The sequence below is a fragment of the Orycteropus afer genome, unplaced genomic scaffold (assembly GCF_000298275.1).
Source record: "Orycteropus afer afer isolate SDZICR_OR568_19922 unplaced genomic scaffold, OryAfe1.0 scaffold00139, whole genome shotgun sequence".
NCBI classification, from domain to species: domain Eukaryota; kingdom Metazoa; phylum Chordata; class Mammalia; order Tubulidentata; family Orycteropodidae; genus Orycteropus; species Orycteropus afer.
The window spans coordinates 1334811-1362069 of NW_006921726.1; the positions used below are offsets into that span (position 1 = coordinate 1334811).

Sequence of the window (27259 nt, forward strand, 5' to 3'; positions counted from 1 at the left end):
TTCTGCATCAATTGATATGATCATGTGGTTCTTCTCCTTTGTTTTATTTATGTGGTGGATGATGATGATTGTTTTTCTAATGTTTAACCATCCTTGCATACCTGATAGGAACCCCACTTGGTCATAATGAATGATTTTCTAAATATATTTTTGGAGACTATTGGCTAGATTTTTGTTAAAGATTTTTGCATCTATATTCATGAGGGATATAGGTCTGTAGTTTTCCTGTTGAGTGATGTGTTTGCCAAGTTTTGGTATCAAGATTATGGTTACTTCATAAAATGAGTTAGGGAAGACTCCATCCTTTTCTGTGTTTTGGAATAGTTTGAGTAGGAATGATGTCAGTTCTTCTCTGAATGTTCGACAGAATTCTCTGGACAAACCATCTGGGTCAGGACTTTTTTTGTTGGTAATTTTTTGATGACTTGTTCAGTTTCTTCATTTGTTATGAATCTGTTCAACTTTTTCACATCACTGTGTTAGTTTAGGTAAGTGATGTGTTTCTAGAAATCTGTCCATTTCTTTCAGATTTTCAAATTTGTTGGAGTACAGTTCTCTTCATAGTATCCTGATATCATCCTTTTTATTTCAGTTGGTTCTGTTGTGATGTCACCCATTTCATTTGTTATTCGTGTTATTTGTATTCTCTCCCTCTTTTCCTTTGTTAAATCTGCCAGTGGTTTATCAATTTTATTGATCTTTTCAAAAATCCTACTCTGGTCTTGCTGATATTTTCTATAGCCCTTCAATTTTCTGTTTCATTGATTTCTGCTCGTATCTTTTATTCTGGTGACTGTAGGCTTTTCTTGCTGTTCTTTTTCTAATTGTTGGAGATGTTGGCTTAAAGTGTTGATTTTGGCTCTTTCTTCTTTTTGGATGTGTGCATTTATTGGTATAAATTGGCCTCTGATGACTGCTTTTGCTGTGTCCCAAAGATTTTGGTATGTTGTTTTTATTCTCATTTCATTAAAGGAATTTTTGAATTCAGTTTTTATTTCTTTGCTTAACTCAGTCTTTCTCAAGGAGGGTGTTGTTCAATTCCTATGTGTTTATTCTTTTTCCTTTGATCTTCCTATTGTTGATTTCTCATTTGGTAGCATTATGATCTGAGAAGATGCTTTGCAGTATTTCAATGTTTTTAAATCTATTAAGGCTTGTTTATTGCCTAACATGTGGTCTATCATGGAAAATATTCTATGTGCACTGGAAAAGAATGTATATTGTGCTGTTGTTGGGTGAAATGCTCTGTAGATGTCTATAAGGTCAAGTTGGTGGATTGTATTGTTTAGCTCTTCTGCATCTTTGTTGAGTTTCTTTCCAATTGTTCTTTCATTGAAAGTGGTGTATTAAAGTCTCCCACTATGACTGTGGAGTTATCTATTTGGCTTTTCAACTCTTTTAAAGTCTGATTTATGTATTTTGAGGCTCTTTCATTGGGTCCATAGATATTTATTATGGTTACATCTTCATGTTCAATTGATCCTTTAACCAGTAATAATTTAATAATGTCCTTCCTTGTCTCATATGGTGGTTTTTGTCTAAAAGTCAATTTGATAAGGAATTAATATTGCCACTCCTGCTCTTTCATGGTTGCCATTTGCTTGATACATCTTTTTCCTACTTTTGATTTTTAGTCTGTTTTTGTCTTTGTCTTCAAGGTGTATCTGTTGTAGACAGCATATTGATGGGTTTTGTTTTCTTATCCAGTCTGCAACTCTCCATCTCTTGAGTCATGCACATTCAGTGTAATTATTGACAAGTGTGAATTGGTTGCTGTCATTTTGTTAAGTGTTTTTTCATGGTGTCCCTGGTTTCTTTGTTCCATATTATTTTCTATGCTGACCTCATGATATGTTTATGAATTGTGTTATCATTTCATTTGTTACTGTTGTTTTAGTATTTGCTGAATATTTGTACTTGTGCTTTTTTTTTTTTTACAGTTATGTGAAGGTTTATCTTTTTTTTTTTTTTTTTGAGGTTACCCTGTGATTTGTAATTTTCTTCCTGAGATTAGAACAGTCCATTCTATCTTGCATCTCTTGACTTTCTCACCATTTAGGTGTTCTGTAACTAGACATTATTTTCCCTCTTTTTGGTTTGTAGTTGTCTGTACTTGCCAATTGATGGTTCTAGTTACCTGTGTACTATCTTATAAGCTTATTTTACTTTGGATATGTCCATAGCTGTGCTTTCTTGGTTATGTCATCTTGTGTATTAGTGGTCTGTTGTTATTTGCTATTTTTGGTTCTTTGTACAAAAGATTCCCTTTAGTATCTCTTGTAAGGTTGGTATGGTTTTAACCGATTCCATTATTTTCTGCGTATTTGGAAATCTAATTTCACCATCATATTTGAGGGACAATTTTGCCAGGTACATAATTCTTGGTTGAAAATTTTTCTCTTTCAGGGTTTTATATATACCATCCCATTGCCTTCTTGCTTGCGTGGTTTCTGCTTAGAAATCAGAGCTTATTCGTACTTGTTGTCCTTTGTAAGTAACTTTTTGTTTTTGTTGTCCTTTGTAAGTAACTTTTTGTTTTTCCTATGTTACTGTCAGGATTCTTTGTCTTTGGTTTTGATGAGTTTGATGATACGTCTTGGTGATTTTCTGTTGGGGTCTATCCTGTTTGGGGTTCGGTAGACTTCCTGAATGGATATATTCTCATCTTTCATCATATCAGGGAAGTTGTCCTCCAACAAATCTTGGATATTTTCTCAGTGGTTTTATTTTTCTCTTCCTTTTCTGGAATTTCAGTGACATGCTGGTTATTCCTTTTGATGGTATCTGACATGAATCTTAGCTTTCTTCATTTTGTTTTGATCTTTTTCCTGATTGATCCCTTTCCAAAGATGTATTCAGGTATTTGTCTTCAATCTTATTAATTCTGTCTTCCACTGCATCAGTTCTACTCCTTTTCCCTTCCAGTGTGTTATCTATTTCTGACTATTATACTATTTGTAGATTTAGAATCATTTATTTTGTCATTTTGTTCTTGTGTATTTTTCCAGTATTCTTCTAGGATTTTGTCTGGTTTTCCTTGGGCTGCCTCTCAATCCTTTGAAGATACCTAAATATAATTCTTTTGAATTCCTTATCAGAGAGTTCCAGTGCTCCTTCTTCCTCAGGGATGTGTTCTGGGTCTGTTTCCTGCTCCCTTGTTTCTACCACTTTATCTCGCTTCTTTGTGTGGACTGTGATGGTCTGTTGTCTCTGAGAGATTGTGGCGTCATTTTATTTAGATCTCTGTTAACTGTTTGTGAAGAGCAGCTAAGGGTGAGTCAGGCTCTTCTTGTTGGGTCTTTATCGTTGGCCCACTGGTGGAGAAGGAAGTGGTGGCTCTCAGTACCTGAAGCTGCAGGAGGTGTGGGTGTAGTCATGTCGTATGGGGACTGTTGCTGTCTTCCTCTCAGACAAAAATTACAGTTGAATACCATCAAAAAAGTAAATACAAATGGACAAAAATTACACCATTTAATCAGTAACCAAAAAAAGAAAAGGAAAAACAAGAAAAAAAAATCCCTGCATGTATCTGGGGAGTGGGCAATAAGAGAAAAAAATGGGAAAAACCCAAAAAGAAAAACAAGCAATGGGGTTAACCATGAAAAAGAAAAAAAAAAAAAAAAAAAAAATTGCAGCCAGGAATAGGGAAAAGAAAAAAAGAACCTGGGAGGGGAAGATAAAGAATAATAGTAAAAAGGACAAAAGTAATAATAATAGTAGTTTTAAAACAGACAAAAACAAACTGAAAAACAAAAAAGAAAGAAAAAATTGGGGGCAGGGGGCGGCAGGGCACCCAGGTTCCATCAGAGCATACAGACGGGGGTGGAATTCCTGTCAGCCCAAAAGGTGGGTGGGATTAAGGGATGGCTGCACCATGAGGGTGTGGGGTATATGAGTAACAAGGGGAATGTTGCATCTTTCCAGTCATCTGGGTCTGGAATGTCCTTGGGGTTCCCAGCAAGTGGGGGCTGTTCTTAAGTCCCTGGAATTTGGGAGAGTGCTGTGGCTTTATATACCCAAAATGCTCAAGCCACTTGTAAACATTGAAAATGGCTGTGCCCTCCGGACAGACAAAAGTCCACAGGTCATCCCATCTTCCTCTTTGCTGCTTTCCCTTTTATTCCCCAGCCACCAGAGCAGTCCCCCTGTAGTCCCTGGCTAGCAGGGCCAATTTTTAGGTTACATCTTCAGTCCTACCACCACTCAGCAATATCCAATCTGTCCGTGCCATCTGGATTGCTGCCAGACCGCAGCTTCGTATGCCTTTTGGTGTTTTCATGAAAATTCTTCTGCTAGTTGGAGTTTAGTCTACTTCTGTAATCCTTCCCTTCAAGGCTCCAGGGTCCAGGATTATCTTCTGTTTCTGTGTTAATTGGTTCCCCTTTTCTTTGTTGAAGAGAGTCTGTGCTGTCTTTCTGCCTATTCTGCCATCTTACAAAAACTCTTTAGATTTCTTTTTGAAGAAGAAGAGTTTCATCCTTTTTTTTTTTTTTTTCACTTTCAACCCCCCTGGTATTATTCCAACAGCTATTTTCATCTGCTAATAATTTATTTGAAATGATCTCTTCTGTAATTAGTTATACTGTACTGTAGTTAGGAGCCCTAGTGGCATACTGGTTAATGCATTTCACTGCTAACCGAAATGTTGATGGTTTGCTCACTAGCTCCTGTGGGAGAAAGAAGAGGCAGTGTGCGTCTGTAAAGATACACAGCCTTGGAAACTCTGTGGGGCAGTTCTACTCTAGACTCTGTCCTGTAGGGTTGCTGTGGGTCAGAATCAACTTGATGGCAATGGGTTTATAGTTTAGTAATTTAATCTCCTTTAAAGTCTATATGCTGTTTTCTGAAGCTTTGAAGGTACAGAAAGGTGTTTAGATAGGAATGATACTTTGCTAGTCAATAAGCTGAGTGAGCACCATCAGCTGGATGTCTGGTATGTCATTCTTCTGGTGGTGCAGTGCCCAAGGCATTTACCTTCTAACCAGAAGGTTGGCAGTTCAAACCCACCAACTACTCCATGGAAGGAAGACCAAGAAGTCTACTTCCATAAAGATTTATCTCCTTGGAAACCCAGTGGAGGCTGCTATGAGTTGGAACTGACTCGATGGCAGAGAATGGTTTTTTTTTTTTTTTTTTGGTTACATAAGATCTGAGATAACCTGTATTTATAACCCTTTATGTAGAGTTTGTGGAATTTCCTTGTAGTTTATTACTATTTCTACATTATTTGTATTGTCTTTCCGAAGTCTTTACTTGTGCAAGTTGCCATTGATTATTGTTCAGATCTGTGTTCTTCTATTCTTTGTTTGTGGCATTAGGTATTTCTGTAATTTGTTCTTTTTCACACACTGCAGAATCAATTCTGTAATATGTTGAGAAGTGCTGTATCATTGCAACCTTTATTCCTTTTTTAAAAAATGAATTAATTGTTCTTTAAATCTAGCTTTTTATTTTTCATTTCAGAATTGAGTGTTTTCTGGTTTCTTATTGCTAAGATTATTTTTGAACCTTGAAACTTTTTCATTCCCCCTAGATTTTTTGTTGTTTTTAACGCATTCCTCTTTGGGTTTATTCCTATTCCTGCTGAATATTATTAGTTTTAAACAAAATAGTCTATATTTTAATTGATGTGTGAGCTCTTAAATCTTACTTAAAATACTACAAAAAATTCCACAGATCTGAATATATAATTTAATTGGATGTTAATCCATTTAAATTACTTCTAACTACATGAAACATTCAGTGAGCCAAATACTTATAAAGCATTTTGTGGGTTTTGTGAGGAGCCAGATAGCTTAACTGACTCCATCTTGACATGCTGATACCCCCATAAAGTTTTTTTTCTTTAAGCTACAGGTCTAGACCACCCCATCTTCTTTCAACCGAAAGGCTGCAGGCCTAGACTATTTCATCTGTTCTGGCAGAATATGGTGACCTAGTAGTTAAGTCCCTACGCCAACCAGAGACAGACCACGATACTAGGTGTTGCCTATAGGTGTGACTTGCTAGAGTAACTGTAATGCTTTTTCAGCTTCTCTGAAAGTCTGCTTGCAAAGGCTGAGTCCTAGTTGAAGCCCTCATAGCAGATGAGGCCCAACCACAATGCCAAGGAGTTTCTCTGCAGAAACTAGATATGCTAGATTAGGTTTAACGTTGCTTTCTGTGTAAAAGATTGCTTATGAAGGATAGAAAAAGGACACTCAATATTACACCCCACCCGCTTGTGGATTTTGTCTTTATAAACCCTGTGAAGCTTCTCTTCTGAGTCGAGTGTCCTTTCTGGCATGAGCCACTTCTCGACCCCAGAAATAAAGGACTTAAAGCTTGATTAGGTCTCAGAGTATTTGGCGACTCCGTATAGTCTGTACCAAAAAAATTATAGGGTAGTTTGGCTAGCTATCTGCCATGCTTTCTGTATAGTACTTGTTATATTCCAGCATTACTCTTATTTTCTTCTTAGTGGAAGAGAAAGCCAATACCTACCTTCTCCTAGGCATGTGCTTAGACTCCTATGCTCGCTACCTTCTGTTCACCAAGCAGCCATCACAGGCACAAAAGATGTATGAAAAAGCTTTGCAGATTTCTGAAGAAATACAAGGTGAAAGACACCCACAGGTAAGGGAGAAAAACATACAAGAGGGACTGTAAAGTAAACAAACTTTATAGGTATGAAATGCCACACTGATTAGGATTCGATTACGAGCAGATGATTTCAGAAATATCCTCCTCCTCAAGCCCAAGTTCATTTTCTTACCACTTCCCCCTAATAATCTCTCCCCCTGTAAACTAGTTTCAAAAAAGATTTAGGGCTTCTGGACAATTACAGGGTCAACCCAGAATATTTCCATGATTTACGCAGCAGAGTAACCTTTCTAAAATTCACGTCTAACCAGGCACTGTGTGCTTCCATGGCTTCAGAGTGAGCACGGGGTTTTCAGAGCTGGGTCTGCAGAGCCCCTTCATTAGATTCTTATGAAGATCAGGTTCATAGATAAAGTTCCTTTAACTGCACAGTTAAAATAAGTGTGGATTGGGGAGAGTAAGAGGAGGAGGGACTGACATTATAAACCAATGACATAGAATTTGAAAACACCATGTATAAAGCTTTGTATCAGAACAATAAACACATTTAATTGAGAATATCTGTTGGTGCCTCCCTCTGTCAGATTAAGTTCTTAGAGGGTAAGGAGTAGATCACTTTGCCTAGGAATGCTTGGTATCCCCAGCATGTTGATGTTCTTGTGTGACATGAGTCAGCCCCAACTCAAAACACCTCCTCCTTGGGTTGCCAAGGCAATATCACTACGGAAGTAGATTGCCCAACCTTCCTTCCAAGGAGTGGCAAGTGCATTTGAACCGCTAGCTTTCTGGTTAGCAGTCAAGTGCCTTAGGCACTATGCTACCAAAGCTCCTATACAGAACATAGTAGACACAAATTTTAACTGGCTTGAACATATCCCAAAGTGGAACAAGTAATAGTTTTACAAGAAAAGGGATTTTGATCTATGACTTAGCTCCAGGGAAGGAATTCGGGGCTTATTACAGAGTCCACAGAGTCTGCTTAGTGCATTACCATTGCAGGATCATAAAAAGGTAAGCATGGAATTCATATTACCAAGAATCAGGGGACTTAAAGCCTGCTTTCAATGGGAAGAAGGTATGGGAGCTGGACCCATTTAGTGCAAACATTTAATAATGCTTCATGAGGATCTTCTTTAAAGAGATATTCTTAATGAGTCTCAGAGTCACCAGTAGAATTACATTATACACTATGGTTCCAGAGGCAATGAGATCATAAGGGGGTGGCTTTTCAACACTGTTGAACTTTAAATGGGTTATACCTCCTTTTTGCTGTTATTTTTTATTCGGTGCATCTAATCAGTTGCTTCATATGCATGTGAAAGCTGGACAATGAGTAAGGAAAACAGACAAAGAATTAATGCATTTGAATCATGGTGTTGGCAAAGAATATTGGATATACCACGAGCTACAGAAGGAAAAACAAATATATCTTAGAAGAAGTATAGCCAGAACGCTCCTTAGAAGCAAGGATGGTGAGACTTTGTCTCAAGTACTTTGGTTATGTTATCAGTAGAGACCAGTCCCTGGAGAAAGATGTCATGCTTGGAATAGTGGAGAGTCAGCAAAGAAGAGGAACACACTCAGTGAGATAGATTAACACAGTGGCTCTGCAACAGTGGGCTCAAACATAGCAAACATTGTAAGGATGGCACAGGACAGGGAACTGTTTCATTCTGTTTTTATATAAGGTCACCATGAGATGGACTAACAACATCAATTAATAATTAGTTGGATAAATAAGTAAAAGTACCTATTTCCTAATGTCTAGATTTGTATAATTTGTGGGTTGAACCAATGTCCATTTACAGTGTGACTAATAAGTACACATAATCTATTAAAGGCTAGTATTCCTGACCTCTTGAGGAATGCTATGCTAGGTAAGATGAAGCTTAAGTATATACTCAAACTTCATCAAACTCTAAACTAATGTGAAATCTGCATAGGTGTGTTTTTAAAGAAAAAGTTGATTGTGTTTCTTTCGTACTAGACGATTGTGCTGATGAATGACCTTGCTACCACTCTGGATGCACAGGGCCACTTTGATGAGGCCTTCGTTTATGTGCAGAGGGCATCAGATCTGGCAAGAGAGATAAAACACCCTGAGCTACACATTGTGCTCAGTAATCTAGCTGCAATTCTGATGCACAAAGGTAGGTAACGTTGGAAACTTGATGGGCTTGTTTTAGGCAAGGATATTGATGGTATTTATAACTATGAAGTGGTGTTTAGGGAGGACAAGGGATAATAAGGAAACTCCTGAGTTAGAAGCTTGTGGCTGAATGAGGGCAGAAAAGGGTTATATGTTTGGTTGAAACACCACTGTGCTCAATTCATATAACATTAAAGTCCTGCATTACCTGCTGAACCACACCAAGCTACAGAAAGACTTTGCAATGAAAGTACCTTATTTCGATAGTGTTTTACAGATTTGAAAATGTTCTCATGCATAGTTTAATTTGTTCCTTACAGTAAACATGTTAGGGAATACCAGAGTTAGATGGACATTTTTCTGAGCATAAGCATACTATGCCATCCTGCTTCAGTTACTCACCTCTCATTTTTAGAAACCTAGAATGACAAGTCTTTATTATACATACCACCATTACTGAAGTCCTTGCCTAATCAAGTGGGGGTCCCATGGTATACTAGAAAGGGCATAATTAAGAATCCCACAGTAATCGCTGGGTTGGTGTTCTAAAACCTGGGTGAAGTTATGCATCTCTAAGCCAGCTTCCTTATCTGTAAAATGGGGATGAAATTAAGCATTACCTGTATGTCACTGAGTAAGCACACAATTAATTAGACCTTTACTGTCATTAGGGCTTTCTATTTAGAATCATTTTGAAAACTAGATTTTCTTCTTGTTCTTCCTTCTCTCCTGGGGTTCTTTAGAACAATTTTCGCAAGCCAAAGAGATCTACCAGGAAGCACTGAAGCAAGCAGAGCTGAAAAGAGATGAGGTTTCCATACAACACATCAGGGAAGAGTTGGCTGAGCTGTCAAGAAAAAGTAGACCTTTGATTTAATTTTATCAAGCATTTGTTGTAGGAAGAATAATTTCTAATAACCCACAGGAATAGCTGTTTTTCCATTTTTGGCACCCAAATCAGTGGCTTAAATCTTTTGTCCTTGATACTCAAGTTTTATCAGTTTCTTGTTGCTGAAGGACATTGTATATACTACCACTTTTCTTTCTTTTTAAAGAAAAATGAACTTTGACCTCTCACCCTTGCCTGATTTTGACTTCTGATGACAAATGTCTAGCTACGCTTTTAGTTGTAATGCATGACTAGGTGCCATCCATCCTTGTTTTTTGTAACTATAGGTTAAGATGGGCCTGTTTGCCTCTGAAGGAGATGAAGGTGTGTGGTGTCGGCCTGGCATCTCTACCATAACATTTTGGTCCACTGATCTGTGGCCCTTGCCTTGCTTACCTTATCAGTATCTTGCAGACAGTAGTTGCCTATCTCATGGAAAAGAAGGGATGATGAGTTGTTTTTCTTTATAATCTATTTCATGAAGCCCAGTTTGGGATTTTCATGCATAAAGAAGGAAAAGTAGTATCTTTAATTTGACACTAGCATTCATCATAAAGTTTTAAAGTGGAAAGCAGGCACCTGAAAAGTATAGCACCCATCTGACCCATCTGATCATAAATAAAAGTGATCTGTGTTTTTCTTTGTATCTTGTTACATGCAACTATTAAAAAAAAAAAAAAAAAAAAAGTAAAAGGGAATGATTTAACCCCTTGCTTGTCAATACTATCTGAGCATTCAGTTTCACTTGCCAACTAGGTCTTAGAGCAGCATCTCGGGGGCTGTTTGAAGATACGCATGCCAGACTGCATGCGTAGGGTTTTTGTTGTTTGCCATCGAGTTGGACCCGACTCATAGCGACCCCTCCTTGGGTTTCTGAGGCAATATCATTACGGAAGTAGATTGCCCAATCTTCCTTCCGAGGAGTGGCTGGTGGGTTTGAACTGCCAGCCTTCTAGTTAGCAGTCAAGTGCCTTAGGCACTATGCTACCAGAGCTCCTATGCATAAGGTAGGGACCCTACAAGTATAGTAATTCTGATGAGCACCACTGGTATAATAGAAGAACCAGTGATCTGGATTCTAGTCCTGGCTTTTTGATTTGGAGTCATAATATCCTCATCTGCAAAGTGGGAAATGAATGAGATTCTCTGTTAACCACGGGAATAAGGTGTTTGGTCATAAGACCTTTAGTGAATGGACTGTTATGTTGAAATAGCTTTATCACACTGCCTCAAAATATATCACTACAAGCTACACAGATCTCAGCAGTCTTGGCTATAGCCGTTTGCCTAGGGAAATGAGTTTTTCTAGATGCCACGAAAGAACATGGGTAGGCTGTAGGGGTGGGGAGTAGAACAACAGACTGATGTTTTTGGTTCCAGTGTACATACAGGAAGACTCCTTTCATAAAAAACTAGAGACTGTACAACAATATGTATACATTCAGTAATCCCTGAGTTTCCTTAAAAAAAAAAAAAAAAAAGGTAAAGTACTATAAGCCCTGATCTACACTCTCAGTAATAGACTAAAAGGAAAATTTTGTATTTTGCAGATGTAAATTTCCCACTTCCTAATCTCATCTAGACATTACTTACCTACCCAGTTAATTCCTTTAATATAAAGTCTGCTTCAGAAAGAGAAAATTCAGATTGAGTTTCAGTGCAACCCATTCTTAATTATTTTTTCAAATGTCAACTGCCTACCTTCTGCAACAAGAATGAATTTTTACCTTTTCACTACTGCAGTTGCTTTGTTGGGATTTCTGAAAGTTAGATTTTTCACTCTGGGTTTTTTCCTAAGAATTTTGATCCTTCACAATGATTTACCTTCTGGTGTTGGTGCTGGAAAAACTATAGAGTTTTCAGAAAGACAGTCTCTTCATATGAATGGTTCATACTGCTGTAAATCAAGTTAGCAAAGCAAAAAGAGAACTGATCCCTTTTACTAAATGGTCTGATTCCAGAACTGACATGTTTAAAAAAAAAAAAAAAAAAGAATGGTTTAAATTTTTGAACTGTACTATGTTCAGGGCATAAATATTTTTTAAATAGAACCACTCATCACACCAAAATTAAAACTAAAATTTCCAAGCGTAAACACACACTAGAAAATTGTCAGAATATGCCTGTGCACATTATTAGGGAGACCTTGACATGGTTCTTTCTGGGTACTAAATAATGCATAATGATGTAGCTTCAGAACACTGACATCTTGGCCAGCAAAGAATACTATACCTTCTTTGGTTTACAGCTAATGTCAATTCACTAGTTACTCTTAGAACTGTCCTTTCACATTTAAATCCTGATAAGGTGGATGTCCACCCTTTCTGATGGTTTGTTTCATAGGTAAGCCATATAAGCATTCTGTCCTTTTACTATTTTGAACTAAGAAATGATAATGGGTTTTACCTCCCAACTCTTCCCAGGTGATGGTGTGTGAAGTGACATACATGCTCTGGTGAGGGTGGGGAAGTGACTAATAGAAGCTTACCCAGGGGTACTCAAGTTGAACTGCAAAAAAGAGCAAATCTTATGCTCTCATCTGACAAAAACTGTTCTGACTTAGAATAGTTTTAGATCCTCAAGGTTATAGAAAACCCATCATAATCTCTTTTTGGTCAGGTTGACAATAAAAATTATAAACAAAACTTTCAAGAGGTAAAACATTCAGTCATTGTTTTCCATGTATATTAAAAGTGTATGTATGTATGTACATATATTTATAATAAAGTGATGCCAACTTTCCAAGTAGTAGGGACTCTGACTCCCACGCCTGACTGATGTAAAGTTTATTACTGTACTAGAGTGGCATAGTTTCTGGAGTAAAAAGGGTTTAACTTCAGAAGAACATGAGCTTATGCCCTGTCGTTGTAACTTATAGGCAGAGCATTGATCCTGTTTATGTAGGGATTAAACATCACTGCTACAGAGTTGATTTGAGGTTCTTGATAATACATGTAAAGCAATTATCACAGAAGAGGCACTGAGTACTCATCTTAGAGTTTCTTTTTGTAGAGGCTTGAGTACTTTGTTAAAAAGTTTAAATCTACTTAAAACTTCATAAATTGCTAATTTTTTATCATCATTAGAGACCTCTATTTCTCCTTTTTCCAATCATTGGTGGCATTCTCCCAAAACTATTATTATCTAAGGAATCGATACGCTTCGACTGTATTAAAAAACAACTAAAAGTATGCAAGCAGTTCTTAATGAAGGATAAAACTAATCCTCAAGTACCTTAATTAGTTTAACATCCAGTCTTTAAAATTACTTGTACCTTATACCTTAAGAATCAGTGAAATGAAAACATCCAACAATAACTTCTTGCCCACAAGAAATATATAAATGAGAGTAAGTGTTGGCATGTAGAAGTGAGACAAAGACCTTATGTTCACCATGAATGTTGTTCAGGATGCTTCAGAAATCATTAAATCTAAATTATAGAGATTCTACACAGATCTTTTAAATCAAGCAATTATATTAACAGTTATTTTTTTTTTTTTTTCCTCCTTTGCAACCTGAAACACCAAGAGCCTTAAATCACAAATAATCTATAATAGCTATGGACAGGGTAGTCAAATTTATTTCAAAACCAAAGCTTTGTTGGGCTGCATCAAATGCAGGAGAAAAGGAATATTTAGGGGTATGGTTAAATTACCAGTGTGCATAACAGTGAGGTATGCATCCAATAAGCCTTTAAAACTCTAAAAACTGAGCTATAACATACCCATGCAATATTTTTTCAGTGTTAACTAATATTTAAAAAAAAAAAAAAAAAAAAAGCCTGCATTGGAAATTTACAGTATGGCAGAATTTTGTTTATCCTACCCTTTAACCCTAATATGTTAATGTACAGATTTTATGACAAGGGTCTGTGTTAAAAATCTAAACATTTCACAAGATTTAAACATCACTGGGAAACTGAATTTAGAGGAAACAAAATCAGATAAAAGTACAATGCCCGTGACAGCCAACATTTTGTAACTGGGCTGTATGAGGTTGTTTAGAAGGCAAGGGTTAAAAAGACAGACAAAAAGATTTTTAAAATTTACCCCCAAAGTTGATGCGCTGATTGGAACATAAGTACATCATATACTACAGCAAGGGGAAACACTGCAAAAAAGGTAATCTATTTACAGAAAAACGATTTAAAGACATTATGGTTTTCTTTACAAACAGATGTAAGAACAGGAATTGTCCACTTTTTAAAAACTCTACATATTTATCATCAGCTTTTCAGCCCTCCACTATTATAATCCACTGAATTGCCTATATCAAAGGCAGCTCCTCATGTGACTCTCCAAATAAAATTCTATCATTTCTTCTTCATCTGTGGCCCTGGCTTTCCTAGAAGTCTCTGGGCACAAGTCATAAGTTTTTGGCTTGCAATTAAAACCACCAAAACCTAGAGATCCCTTCCTCTTGCATTCTACCCCCCACCCCCACTCCCGATTCACTTGAACAGTTCAGTCATCGCTATCCGACAGTGTCTCATATTGTGCTGAGAGCAGTGGGGCAGGTTCTCGTTCCCAGATCCTATTTTGTTGGTGAGTAACTGCTTGGTTTACAGAAGAGGGAGCACATGCAGTTGATGTTGGTGGTGTACTGCTGAGCATCCGCATAGTCAAAGGGTTATAAGGAAACTGAGTTGAGCCTGACAAAAGAAAAAGTATGAGATTTTCACTATCATGAGCAAGTTGTTGAGTTCTATCCAATTTAACTTTTGTAGGATAGAATTAGGACAGGATTTTTCTAGTAAAGTAAAGTGATACTAAGATCAAAATGAGTATAACTTGGAAGTGCCAAGATTTCATACCACTTAGGTTCTAGTCAAGGATAGACAGCAATCAGTGAGAACTGTCTACTGGGTGAAAAACTAAAAGAAGGTATGGTGCTGAGCTGAGAAAAGAAAAGTCCTGAATTTGTAGTAGTTAAGTGTTTCCATGGAAAATCTAAGTAGTCAACCATTTGGTATTAAGCTCTAATTGAAATATAGTCTGGTTATCACCAAGAACCTCTTGACTCTTAAACTGTAGGAATATAGTTCTCAGGACAAGGGACAGATGTTCAGGAATTTCAGCAGGCTAAGGGGGTAGCCTTGTTCTGCTGAAGTTCATGGGAGGTAATTAATTAATTGTTAATTAATTAATTTCATGAATGACCTAATAATTCCTTCTCTAGAAAGACATTAGAACAATCAATCATCCATCTAGACTAGAGGTTTTTAAACTAGTGCACTTGATATGTGGTATAAGATTTTTATAAGATAAAGCATTATACTGATATGACAGTATTAAATTTACATATATTTTAGGGGGGACGGCATATTACAGTTTTTTTTCCCACTGATATCAGTGTTATTTTTAACCCATAAAAAAAGGAGAGCTTAAGATAATCTTCTGAAACTTTAAATCCATAGGAAATATCCGACAGTTTTATTTAAAAATCAAATCCATTCTCTTAAGACTGCCATGATCAAAAATGTTTACTAAGAGGCACAAAATGGAAAACATTAACAAACATCCTAGAATACTGTTTTTCATTGGTTGGTGTATTAATGGTGAACCTATAGAGTGACAATGGCTTTTTAAAAAAAACTTCCCATTTCTGACTTTAATTTCTTAACATTATTTTAAGAACCTTCTCTAAAAATGTTTGTATGAAATCCTAAAGGTAAAGTTGCCTTGAGAGTGGCAATTTACAGTGAGGTACAGCTCATGAAAGAAATTAAACTATAACTTGTTTTACAAATAGCAAATGTTGGCGACCAGCAGCATACTGCACAAGTAAGTAAAGGCAGTGGATGAGATTATTTGTTCTTAGCTCTTCCATTATTTGTGGTAATCATGTTTAGCATCCTTGAAACTTTTGAGAATTTATATGCGTTCACTTTCTGTGTTCCACTTCTCGGAAGGAAAATTGGGCAATCTACTTGTGAAACTGCTTTGGAAGTCCAAGGAGGGGTCACTATAAATTGGATCTGACTCAAAAGCAATGAGTTTTTTCTTACGTTGGAAAGTGAACTCTCTTAATAATTCAGTAATGGAGAGATAGCTTCCCAAACAATTATCTGACCTTATAATAACCAAGATACTGATAAAAAAATGCTTTCAGTCTCATCTTTTGCCAGTTAAATCAAGTTTCTCACCTGTTGAAGAGGGCCTATCTTCCCAGGCCCACCCTGGTGTCTGCCGATGATAATCTCCTTCTGAATGTACAGAGGATACTGAAGAGGGCCGCTCTGTTCCTAAGTAGCCTTGCCCAGGGATAGGAGATTTAGACTTCCTGCTGTTTGATTTGCTGATCAGCTTTGGTTTGCAAACTCCTCCTCCTCCTGAACATGAAATTCAATTTGAATGATAACTTACTGATATACAGTATTTAAATTCTCAACTTAAAAATCTATGAAAATACTAGTGAATAGTAACATGAAATGTAAAATGAAGAATCCAGACCTTACTACCCAGTGAAATAAAAGAAAAATGGAATTTTATTTGCAACAACCAAAACAAAACAAAACAAAGGGGTGCATCCTCATGCCACAAATTAAAAAATATGGAAACCAAGGAACTGAGCTGCTGTAATATCAAAGCTTCTTTCTTGGTCTTAGAACAGTGGAGCAGCTTATGGGTCCAAACTAGAGCTCGTTGTTGTTGTTATGTGCCGTCGAGTCGGACCTGACTCATAGCGACCCCTCCTTGGGTTTCTGAGGCAGTATCACTACGGAAGTAGATTGCCCCGTCTTCCTTCCGAGGAGTGGCTGGTGGGTTTGAACCGCCAGCCTTCTGGTTAGCAGTCAAGTGCCTTAGGCACTATGCTACCAGAGCTCTAACTAGAGCTTAGAACCAGTTTTTCCCAGTTTAGTCACGGCTGAAGAAGCGAGACTGGAATGAATCCAAATCTGTAAAATACGGATGAATCAGAACAGTAACTATAAGAGGAAAAATGATGGGTTGCAATGTGCTGATAGAAACTTAATCTCTTAGAAAACAAGGGCAGCATGCACAATGCATAGCAACCAAATCTCTTAACCGGCAGAGTTGGAAATATAGTGCCCTGCTCAGAGATGGTGACTGACTGTGTTGCTTTCAATGTGTGTTGCTCTCCACAGACCTTCCAATAACTCAGTCTCCCATATCAGGCTCCTGAAAGCCTCACTATGCCCCTTCCAAGTCTTCCATCTCGGGACTTCAGCCCATAATTTTTCCCATTCTGGTTATCGTTCTGGTACATTTTACGAATTCGGGTGTTTTGATCTTGCTGGGTTGACCATGCTTTAACTGATTCAAAACTCTAGTTCAAACTGCCAACCTTTCGGTTAGCAGCTGAGTGCTTTAAGCACTGTACCACCAGGTCTCCTACCTAACCCCAACTTCTCCTAAATTTTTAGGGAAGCACACAGAGTCTTAAAACATTACACAAAGAAATACATACCAAGGGAAAAAAACTGTATGGAACAGAAGCCCTGACATGCCATTATAGGACCTAAGCAGAGCCATTCTTGGTGGCCCATTTTCCAAGGTTCTTGGAAGGAAGACTAGACAATCTACTTCCATAGAAATACCACCTTGGAAACCCAAGGAGGGATCAGTATGAGTTGGATTCAACATGATGGCAGTAAGAGTGGTTTTTTGGGTTTATTTAGTTAGTGAATTCAGCAGAAGCTCAAAAGGAACAAGATACCCCTGATTGGGCTCTAGGACAATACGTTAAAAAGATCTCAGAAGAAAGAGATCAGAGCTTAGGTCACCAGGGAACTTCTTTGTTAAGCCCAAGAGAATGATTTAACCGTGCCCCAAAATCCTTCATACTACTGAAAAATGGATAGAAGGCAACTTCTAGCCCTCAAAACAAGCTGGAAAGAGAAGAAATGCAAGTTATTGATAATAAGGAAGAAAATGTAATTTAAAAACATATCATATGCTGATAGAAAAACTTGAAAGAATGTAAGCCAATTTACAAAAGAAGCTCAATGAAAAACCAAAAAGTGATAATTTAGGAAACAAGTAACAACATTGAGTTGGTTCCAATTCAGGATGACCCTATGTGTGTCAGAATAGGCTTGCTAGAACTGTGCTGATTTTTTGGATGTAGACTGCCAGGCCTTTCTTCTGAGGTGCCTCTGAATGAACGCCAACTACCAACCTTTTGGTTAGCAGCCTAATGCATTAAATGTACCATCCAGGGACTCATACCAAAACAATGCAGAATTAGAAATAGCAAGAACAGAACAGACATAACTAAAAAGGAAATTATTAGTATGAAAGAAAGTTTTGAGATAATCACAGTAAAAGCAATGGAGAAGGACCACGTTGGCTAAAGTGATTAGAAGAATATGGTTGACAGAAACTATCATCAGAATTATAATTGGTGTTTCTGAAATGGAGAGCCCAGCAAAAGAAACAATTTATCAAGAGAGTACAGATTTCCTGGGAGTCACCCACACAAAAACACAGGAAAATCCTATCTTATTTCTTATATAACAATGAATGGCAGAAGAAGAGGAATCATGTCTATAGCATGTTTTGAGAAAAGTGTGAGGCGGGCTATCATTTTAAATATGTATAAAAGCAATAAGACATTCTCAAACATGGAAAAACAGTGAATTCAACACCCTTTGTGACCGAAATTAGATGAAGAAAAGTAAACCTCAGAATATTGGTGCTATATTACAAAGACTATACAACCAAGATAACTGTAGTATTATAACTTTAAAATACACCTATACATACATACAGACCACACACACATATATTTAAAATCAATGAAAGTTGGAAGGTGACAGCATAGTTTTCAGAAGGTTAACTTAAAAAAAAAAAAAAAAAGCATATAAAGATAAAATCCCTCTGCATCAGAACTTGGGAAATTGCTTTTTCTTGGAAAAAGCAGAAGAGAACAAAAAAGAAAACTGTACCTGAATTAGGTGATGGGTCCCTTTCCTCTCTGCGTGTCTCTCCACTGGACACAACTGAGGTGTTAGCACTACCAGGCACTACTCCCACAGGTTGGGACATGACAACTCCATGATCATCCACTTTGTTATCAAAGCTTCCCATGAGGGCCTTCCTGATAATGTCTTCTAGACCAAGATTACCAGCAGGATCAGCAAAAGAATGACCTCTAGAGCTCACTGAGCCTGAAAGACAATAAAAAGCATTTCTGCTTATCAGGAAACAGACTACATACAGCCCTTCAGCCCACGTGAGGTACTACTCGGGAGGCAGTAGCTTATAACACTATTGAGAGCCCACACAGAGGCCATCTAAATACACAAATAATAACTCAAGGATATCTGTCTTTCCTAGGTGAATTAATAATCCACGTGTGTTAAAGCTACTCAAGTTTTCTTGTCCTTTTGAGTTCCCTAGTTTTTACCCTGTTCTTTAATGGTGTTGATTGTGTTCATCTTTTGTTGTTGATTACCTCCTCCCTTACTAGATTATGAGCTTTATAAGGGAAGAGATAATACTTTATTTTTGCATACTGGAACAGTCCTCTGATAGGAAGTCAGTATTCAGTAAGTATTTGTTGGATTGACTGCTACTATACCAATTTCATATTGACAAAAAATGCATTATGAATCTTACCTGAGGTAGTGACTGCTGGCAAATTAAAGATCTCAGTTCCTGGCTGAGCAGCTGCTGCAGTTAAACAAATATTCAAGTTAATTGCAATGTCTTTTTTTCTCAAAAAGAAAAAATCCTACAATAAAATCAACATTTTTATTTTCCATGATTTCAATCTTTTTTTTTTTTTTATCCCTTAAGATAAAATGGAAGCTACTACACAGCCACAGTAATCAAAGTGGCCTTGTACTGGTTCAGTGACAGACACAGACACTGATGGAATAGAATTAAGAACCCAGAAGTACATCCATCTATGAGCAGCTGATTTGACAGGGGATCAAAGACTATTCAATGGGGAAAAACAAAGTTTCTTTTTAACAAACGGCGCTGACAAAACTCAATACACATTTGCAGAAAAATGTAACAGGATCCATAACTCACACCATAAACAAAAACTAACACAAAATGGATCAAAGACCTAAAATAATGAAATGAAAACTATAAAGTTCCTGGAAGATAACACAGGACCAAATTATGGGACGAAATTGTTTGCAGAAACTGATTATCAAATACAACTACTAATGTACGAACAACAGAAGACAAATTAGATAACCGGGACCCCCTAAAATACTTAACATTCATCAAAAGACTTTATCAAGACTAAAAAGAGAACCTACAGACTGGGAAAAACTCTTTGGGAACCACACATCTGATAAAGGTCTAATCTCTACAATATACAGAAAACTTCAACAACTCAACAAAAAGACAAATCACCCAATTAAAAAATGGGCATGGGACATGGAACTTCACCAAAAAAGAAATTCAAGTGGCCAACAAACATGAAAGGATGCCCACGATCACTAGCCCTTACAAAACCAAAAAATCCCACTGCCATCAAATCTATTCCAACTCATAGCAACCCTAAAGGACAGAGAACTCCCCCATAGGGTTTCCAATGCTGTAAATCTTTATGGAAGCGGAGTATGTCATCTTTCTCCCATGGAACAGTTGCTGAGTTTGAACTGTTGACCTTTTGGTTAGCAGCCAAATGCTTGTAACTACTATCCACCAGAGCTCCTTCACTAGCCATTAGAGAGATGCAAATCAAAACTACCATGAGACAATCTCACTACAGCTAAAATGGCACTGACTGAGAATAACAAAAACATGCTGGCAAGTTTGTGGGGAGACTGGAACCCCAGTGGGACTGTAAAATGGTATACCACTAATGGAAAATGGTATGGTGATTTCTCAGAAAGTTAGAAATAGAACTACTTTATGATCCATTAAACTTGTGAGTGGCCATCTAAGATACAACTATGGGTCTATATTCATCTGGAGCAAAAGAGAAAGAAAAAATCAAAGACTCAAGAAACTAATTTTAAAAATAGGCCAGACTGGTACAAGAGTGGAGGAACCCTTGAGTCTGTCACCTTGAGAAATCACACTTGGAGGTCACCTTTCAGGTAAATAATAGATTGGCTCATAAAATAAATTTATCACCTTTGAGTATTCGTCTTCTTTTAAAAAAATCATCTATATGAAACCAATGGTCAACATTTATCCTAAAGCGTGTGTGTGTGTGTGTTGGGGGGGGACGACGACAGATGGACAGGAAAGCCAGATTTAAGAGAAACTGGATAATCATAATGGGAATAATGAGAATGCTGATACATTGTGCAAAAGGTAACTAATGTCACCAGACAATACATATTGACATTGTTAAATGGGAACCTAATTTGCTTTGTAGTCGCTCTGGTGGCATAGTACCTAATACATTTGACTGCTAACCAGAAGGCTGGAGGTTCAAACTCACCAGCCTCTCCTCAGAAGGAAGATTGGGCAATCTAATTCCATAGATAATGCCTCAGAAACCCAAGGAGGGATCACTATGAGTTGAACTGACTCGATGGCAGTGAGTTTTTGGTTTTAATTTATTGTATAAACTTTCACCCAAAACACAGTAAAATACTATAATGTTTTTCAAAAAAGATGAAATGGAAGAAATATTTTTTAAAGGGAAATCAAGAAATAAAAAATGGGATGAGATAGGAAAATCAAAACAGGAGTAATAGAGCCCAGCAAAAGAAAAGACACTTTGCACTGCTTGAGAAACACAAATAGAAAAAAGCTTGCCTTCAGAATAGGAGTCTAGGCTTGCTATGCAAGGGATCTAAGTCACTTCTGCAAATATGAACAGGTTTGAGACAACCTGATGTTATATGTAGGAGAAAGACATGTTATGATTGGTGACTCCTCAGTGAATAGTGTAAAAAGACTATGGTTAATTGGAAGCTCTTCTATATCTCCAGGATACCCCCTGGATGAGAACTAGACTCTTGACTCTTTTCATTCCTGCTGTAAGTGCAGTTTCGAATTCTTAATGAACAATACCAGAAGACCTAAACCACTCATAAAGCACTGTGCTGGAACTGGAAGGAATTTGGGGATAAAGTATTTCCATTGCTTTTTTCAACTTGATGCTGAGAATTTGAAAAAGAAAAGAATGTAAGTAGTAAATGTCTGGCAAAAAGACTAACTTTTCTGATCAAAACAGCTGTAATCAAAAAGACAAAAGGAGAAAGTTCTCCAGGACAAACTATATAACACAATAGTTATGGATGACAGTCTCCTTACTTACGGGCCAGATAACACTTATACTAAATAAATTGAACCTGAAGTAACATAAAGTGATAAATACAACCTAACAGTTTATCACACAATGAGCCCTGGTGGCACAGTGGTTTAGAACTTGGCTGCTAACCGAAATGTTGCTAGTTTGAACCCAGCAACCACTTCACAGGAGAAAGATGTGGCAGACTGCTCCCATAAAGATTACAGCTTTACAAAGTGTATGGGGCAATTCTATTCTGTCCATAGGGTTGCTATGAGTTGGAATTAATGGGTGTTTGGTAATGGGTTCAATTTTTTAGTTATCACAAATGCTTCCGGAATAAGACTCATTCATTTTACAAATATTTACTGAGCAATTACTCAGTTGATTAATAGTAAAATTACCTTGTTAATAATAACAGTCAGATGAAGGCAATTCTGCATAGTTCTCTCAAAGACAACAGTTTAATGCTGGACTAAAATATATACCTTCCTTCACTTGTGGAGATTACTGTTGAGTGAGGCTGTACAGATCAGAATCACCCACGTAGCTTAGCAAAAATGTAAATTCCTAAATTCTGGGGTCTGATAATGCAGTAACAAGCACCCTGGGTGATTGTGATGTGTATTAAAATTTGAGGACTCCTGATTTAAAGGAAATGTGCAAATAGCTATAAGAGAATGTGATAGTTTTCAGAAATGGGGGGAAGGGACAGATTATCTGAGAAGATGTGAAGAATAAGGGAGAAGGAGAATTGCCAAGACAGTGATCATGAAGCCAACAGATTTTTTTGTTGGGAGATGGATTTGAGTAACTTTTTGGATATTTAAGGTGTTAGAAAGTTATTCAAGGAGAAATGAGATCTGCTAAGTAGAGTAGATGAGTAGAGTTTAAGAGTCAAAGTTGAACTCCAGATAAGTTTTCGGCATAAAGGAGCCAATTTAAACCCAGAGAATAGATGAAATAATGACTCGGAGCACAAAAGAGAAAAGGGCTGAGACAAGAATCCTCAGGAAAATCAACATTCAAGAGCCAGGCAAAGCAAGGCTAAGCCATTAGAAGCAAAAGAAATGACTAAAGATTAAGTTGAGGGGGCTGCATCTTGGGTGAATTTGGCTGTTTAGATCAAGAATAATTCTCAATCTTTGATCAGGAAAATGGAGAACAGGCACCTTTGTGGGCCCTATAGGCCAAAGTTGGGAGTTCTCAGGTCTCAGCAGCACATGTTGGTAAAACATCTGATGTTCCATCTGCCCTACCTAAAGCTGCCAGAGAGGTTTTGAGAGCTGTCAACAGAGCTACAGAAAAGTCAACAAGGCTAATGGATACCCTCAAATAAAAACAGCCAATCTTCTCTGCCAAGATAACTGAGAAGACTGGTAAAGCCAAAAGTTGTGTTCCTACCTTTGATGGTATCTATCCAGAAACAGAAATTTTTTTTCCCTTTAATCCTCTAGATTTTGAGTTTTGATCTGTCTGAAGGGTATCAGACTGCATATCTCCCCTTGAATAGTGTGTCTCTCATGACTCTCAATGAGGAGAGAGAACTTGCAAAGCTCTTAGACTTGGGTCCCCCCTCACCTGTAAAGATGCCTTCTCTGACAGGGGTGTCTTAATCTTTTGCAGTCTCCTTCAAGCAATCTGTTGGCCTTGCATGTTGAATTGCCACCTGCTTGCTATGACTTAGATGCTTAAGCTTCTTAGTGCTTTATATTTTTTTGTTTTAAATCAATAAAGCTGTTCTTTAATACTCTTACTAATACTGTAAAATACATGAATAAATAAAGTAGAGAGAGAAGAAAAACAACAACAAAACACCCAGGAGAAAGCAGTATGTGAAAGCAAAGAGAAGAGAGTATTTCTATAATAGGGAGGTAATGCACAAGTGCCAAATGTTGCAAAGAGATCAAATAAAGTTTTAAAGCTAGGTTTCTTAACCCAACTCCAATGCTATCAAATTATATAGTGACACAATAGGGTTTCCATGGCTGTAAATCTTTACAGACACAGATTGCCTCATCTTTCTCCCCTGGAGTAGCTCGTGGATTAGAACTGCTGACCTGGCTAGTAGCCAAATGCCTTAATAGCACCAGCAAAGCTCCTTTAGGTTTCTTAAAGAATGAAGTAGTTACTATCTTTTGTGGGAACACTGAATTGGGAGAGTTCAGTTTAAGTGAAGCTGCCTTGGTTTCAGATGGCTTTAATTCCACTCCTCAATGAGGACAGAATGTGCCCTGGTGTCTCATGAGCTCACTGGTTCTTTAATATAAATTAAGCTTTCCACAGTCAAAATGAGTTCTTGGCAAGCATAATAATAAAAAATCCCAGACTAAAGCAATTTTTTTAGTTCTTGCCTTAAGATATTAAGAAATTTTATCTTCTGTTAAAGTTAGGTACTTGTTTCATTTTACATTTCCAGAGTAGAGCCCTTCTGTCATACTGAAAACATCCAAATAGTATCCTGCTTAATAATGATTGTTCAATCAATGAATGAGAGCTACTGCCTCTCATAAAGTAGGCTTCTTCAACTCATTGACAGGCATTTCCCATCAAGGATTATCTTTTCACTAAAGGAAAAAACAAAGACTAAAGGAGATGAGTAGAAACCACACAAAAGTGAAACAATTCTTAATTGGCTTTTCTAAAATCTATGCTTCTGTGCTTTTGAAATTCATCTCAGGGTTCTAAGAGAATTTAAAATAAGAACATTGTTTTTATTGGTGACATCTGAGGACCTATAAATAACAGATGAAGCAGTTGGAGATCAGAAACAAAAGAAAATAATATTTAAAAAGGTATGTCTAAATCTGACAGCAATTCTGATCAATATTTAAAAATACTTTTAGGTAATTTGTTTCCACTTAGAAAGGGAACCTAGTTAATGAAGAGCTAGGATAAGCTCATGAACAAAAAGTGATACTGAGTTCCTCCTTTTTTCTCTCTGATTTTTAATATTAATCACAAAATACCACAGATCTAACCACTTACAAGCATTAATACTTAGCCTACAACTTCAGGGTCAGAAGTCAAAGCACAGATTATGATATGCCCAGGTTTCAGCAAGGTATCCAACCAAGTCCCCCTGTATCACTGGATATACTGCAGGAAAAATGGATAAATACGACTGGGGGATGATATAAGTGAGTGTAATGAATAACAGTATGAGGAAGGTTCTGATTAACGAATGCATTGTTGTTACGTGCCGTCCAGTCGGACCTGACTCATGGTGACCCCTCATTGGGTTGCCAAGGCAGTATCACTATGAAAGTAGATTGCCCAACCTTCCTTCCAAGGAGTGGCTGGTGGATTTGAACCGCCAGCCTTTTGGTTAGCAGTCAAGTGCCTTAGGCACTATGCTACCAGAGCTCCTTAACGAATGCATACTGACCCAAAAGAAAGTTTCTGATGCCACAGAGCTTCATCCTATTAAAATGACCGACTAATAATGCTATCAGTACAGAACTGTTAGAAGCACAGTCTACAGCTTGAATGCCAATTTGAATGCCAGCCCCATTACTTACTAGTGATAAAGCTTGGGCAAGTTATTACACATTTTGTAGTCTCAGTTTCTTCATCTACAAATCTGAGATAATAAGTAGGTTTGTTTTGAGGATTAAGTAACTTTACATATGTAATATACTTAGAATAGTGCCTGGCACATACTAAATGTTACGTAAGTATTTGCTGCTAATACTGATGTTATTAACTTTTTTTAGATGGTAAGTTTATATAAAATTTTAAGATAAATGCTGAACTGAGATCTATATAAATACTGGTAGGGTAGAGAAAGTAGTTGGAATGGAGCAAGCAGAGATTGCCTGGTCCTATTACTTGGATCTAGTAAATGTAAAAATGCAGTAAGGGAGAGGTATGGCACAAGAGCTGAAATCCCAAAAGAGACCATGACTTATGAATTCTTACTAAGTGCACTATAACTTAACAGTGTCATGTGGTTGCCATAGAAGCTACCTTAATGATGAATTTAAGATAGGGAACAGATTATACCACACACACTACTCTAATTTGTACTCCTCAGAACCTACTAAAAGCTAACTAAATGAAATGGTTTTAGTCTAGAGCAGTGACGTGTAATGCTTGATGAAACTGGGGATGTTTATACAGACAAGAAGACTCGTGAAAGACATGACTGTTTCTTCCGATACCTGAAAAGATGTTATGCTGTGACAAAGAATGGATTTAAGATAGCACAAATGGATAAAACTATGATTATGGGTAAAAAAGGGAGCTCTGGTGGTGTAGTACCTAGGGCATTTGACTGCTAACCAGAAGGCTGGCGGTTCAAACCCACCAGCTACTCCTAAGAAGGAAAGTTGGGCGATCTACTTCCATAGAGATGCTGCCTCAGAAACCCAAGGAGGGGTCGCTATGAATCAAATTGACTCAATAGCACCAGAATGGAAAAAATATGAGTAACCTATTGAGTGCTAAACCCATCTCAGATACGAAAAAACCTGGTGTTTTTCAAAGATGAAATGGACAGCTTTAGAAGTAGGAAGTTCCACCTCCTTAAGAAATATTCATGTAGTAGCAGACATTTAAAGAAGGAACTTTAGGATCACCTGTGGTTGGATAAACACTCTGCCTTCAAACTCAAGGACTATTGGAGATATCATTATTATGTTATTTGGGGTTCATGAAAGAAATCCCACTTACCCATATCAGAGTCACCTCCACCAGAGGAGTTCAACTTACGAAAAATCTCCTGCTTCTTTGATTTAACCATGGGTGAAGTATTTTCAAGCTTGGTGAAGAATGAAGGCAGGTAGCTTATACTTGCTGGTGAGCGGGAATCATTCCTGAGAGGAACACAGTTATGCCTGTTATCATCATGCACTCCTAACCATGGGGGCATTGGTATAAATAAAAATAAAATCCATAAAAGCACTTGGAAAGTTATTGCTTCCCTATCCTGTGTTTGTAGTATATAACCAGTTAGTACATGTAAACCAATTAGTACATCATTTGAGGACACAAACATACTAGCTCTCAAAAATTAAGTCACAAAATTAGGGCTGGAATAGAGATAATCTAGCATGGGGATTCTTAACAAGGAAAAACAAGCAGCAAATGAGTTCATGGAAAAACCTGAAACAGCTTATCATAAGGCTCTCTGCTTAATAGTATAAACACTGATACATTCATGGGTATCATATCAACCAGGAACTGAATGCCTATAAAATGGCAAGTGCTCATACCTACACAATCAGCAGCTGGACTTGAACAATACAGCTGGAAATGTATATAAAACTGTTAGCTCCTAACAGATGAGCTGAGTTTAATATAAAGGGTTTCATATTTGATTGGAAGCTTTCTATACAAACACTTTTTTTTTTATTAGGATTTTGGTGAAGATTTACAGAGTAAATTCACTTTTCATACAGCAGTTCACATATACTTTGTCTCATGTCATTGACCAAAATTTACAATGCAGCAGCTCCCCT

At 37.3% G+C, this 27259-nt stretch overlaps 2 protein-coding genes across 2 annotated transcripts in view; one reads left to right on the plus strand and one right to left on the minus strand.

The window, feature by feature from the left end:
- Nucleotides 1-9608, plus strand: part of TTC19 (tetratricopeptide repeat domain 19) — a 70048-nt gene extending 60440 nt beyond the window's left edge. The window contains exons 8-10 of the mRNA XM_007945595.2: nt 6461-6615; nt 8570-8732; nt 9475-9608. Of these exons, the coding sequence (XP_007943786.1) occupies nt 6461-6615; nt 8570-8732; nt 9475-9608 (452 nt within the window). The remainder of the gene's footprint in view (nt 1-6460; nt 6616-8569; nt 8733-9474) is intronic.
- Nucleotides 9609-14083: 4475 nt separating this feature from the next.
- The window catches only part of NCOR1 (nuclear receptor corepressor 1), a 308055-nt gene continuing 294879 nt past the window's right edge, over nt 14084-27259 (minus strand). The window contains exons 43-47 of the mRNA XM_042781622.1: nt 26472-26614; nt 19205-19258; nt 18532-18753; nt 15766-15948; nt 14084-14271 (exon numbers count right to left, since the gene is read on the minus strand). Coding sequence (XP_042637556.1) covers nt 14084-14271; nt 15766-15948; nt 18532-18753; nt 19205-19258; nt 26472-26614 — 790 coding nt within the window. The remainder of the gene's footprint in view (nt 14272-15765; nt 15949-18531; nt 18754-19204; nt 19259-26471; nt 26615-27259) is intronic.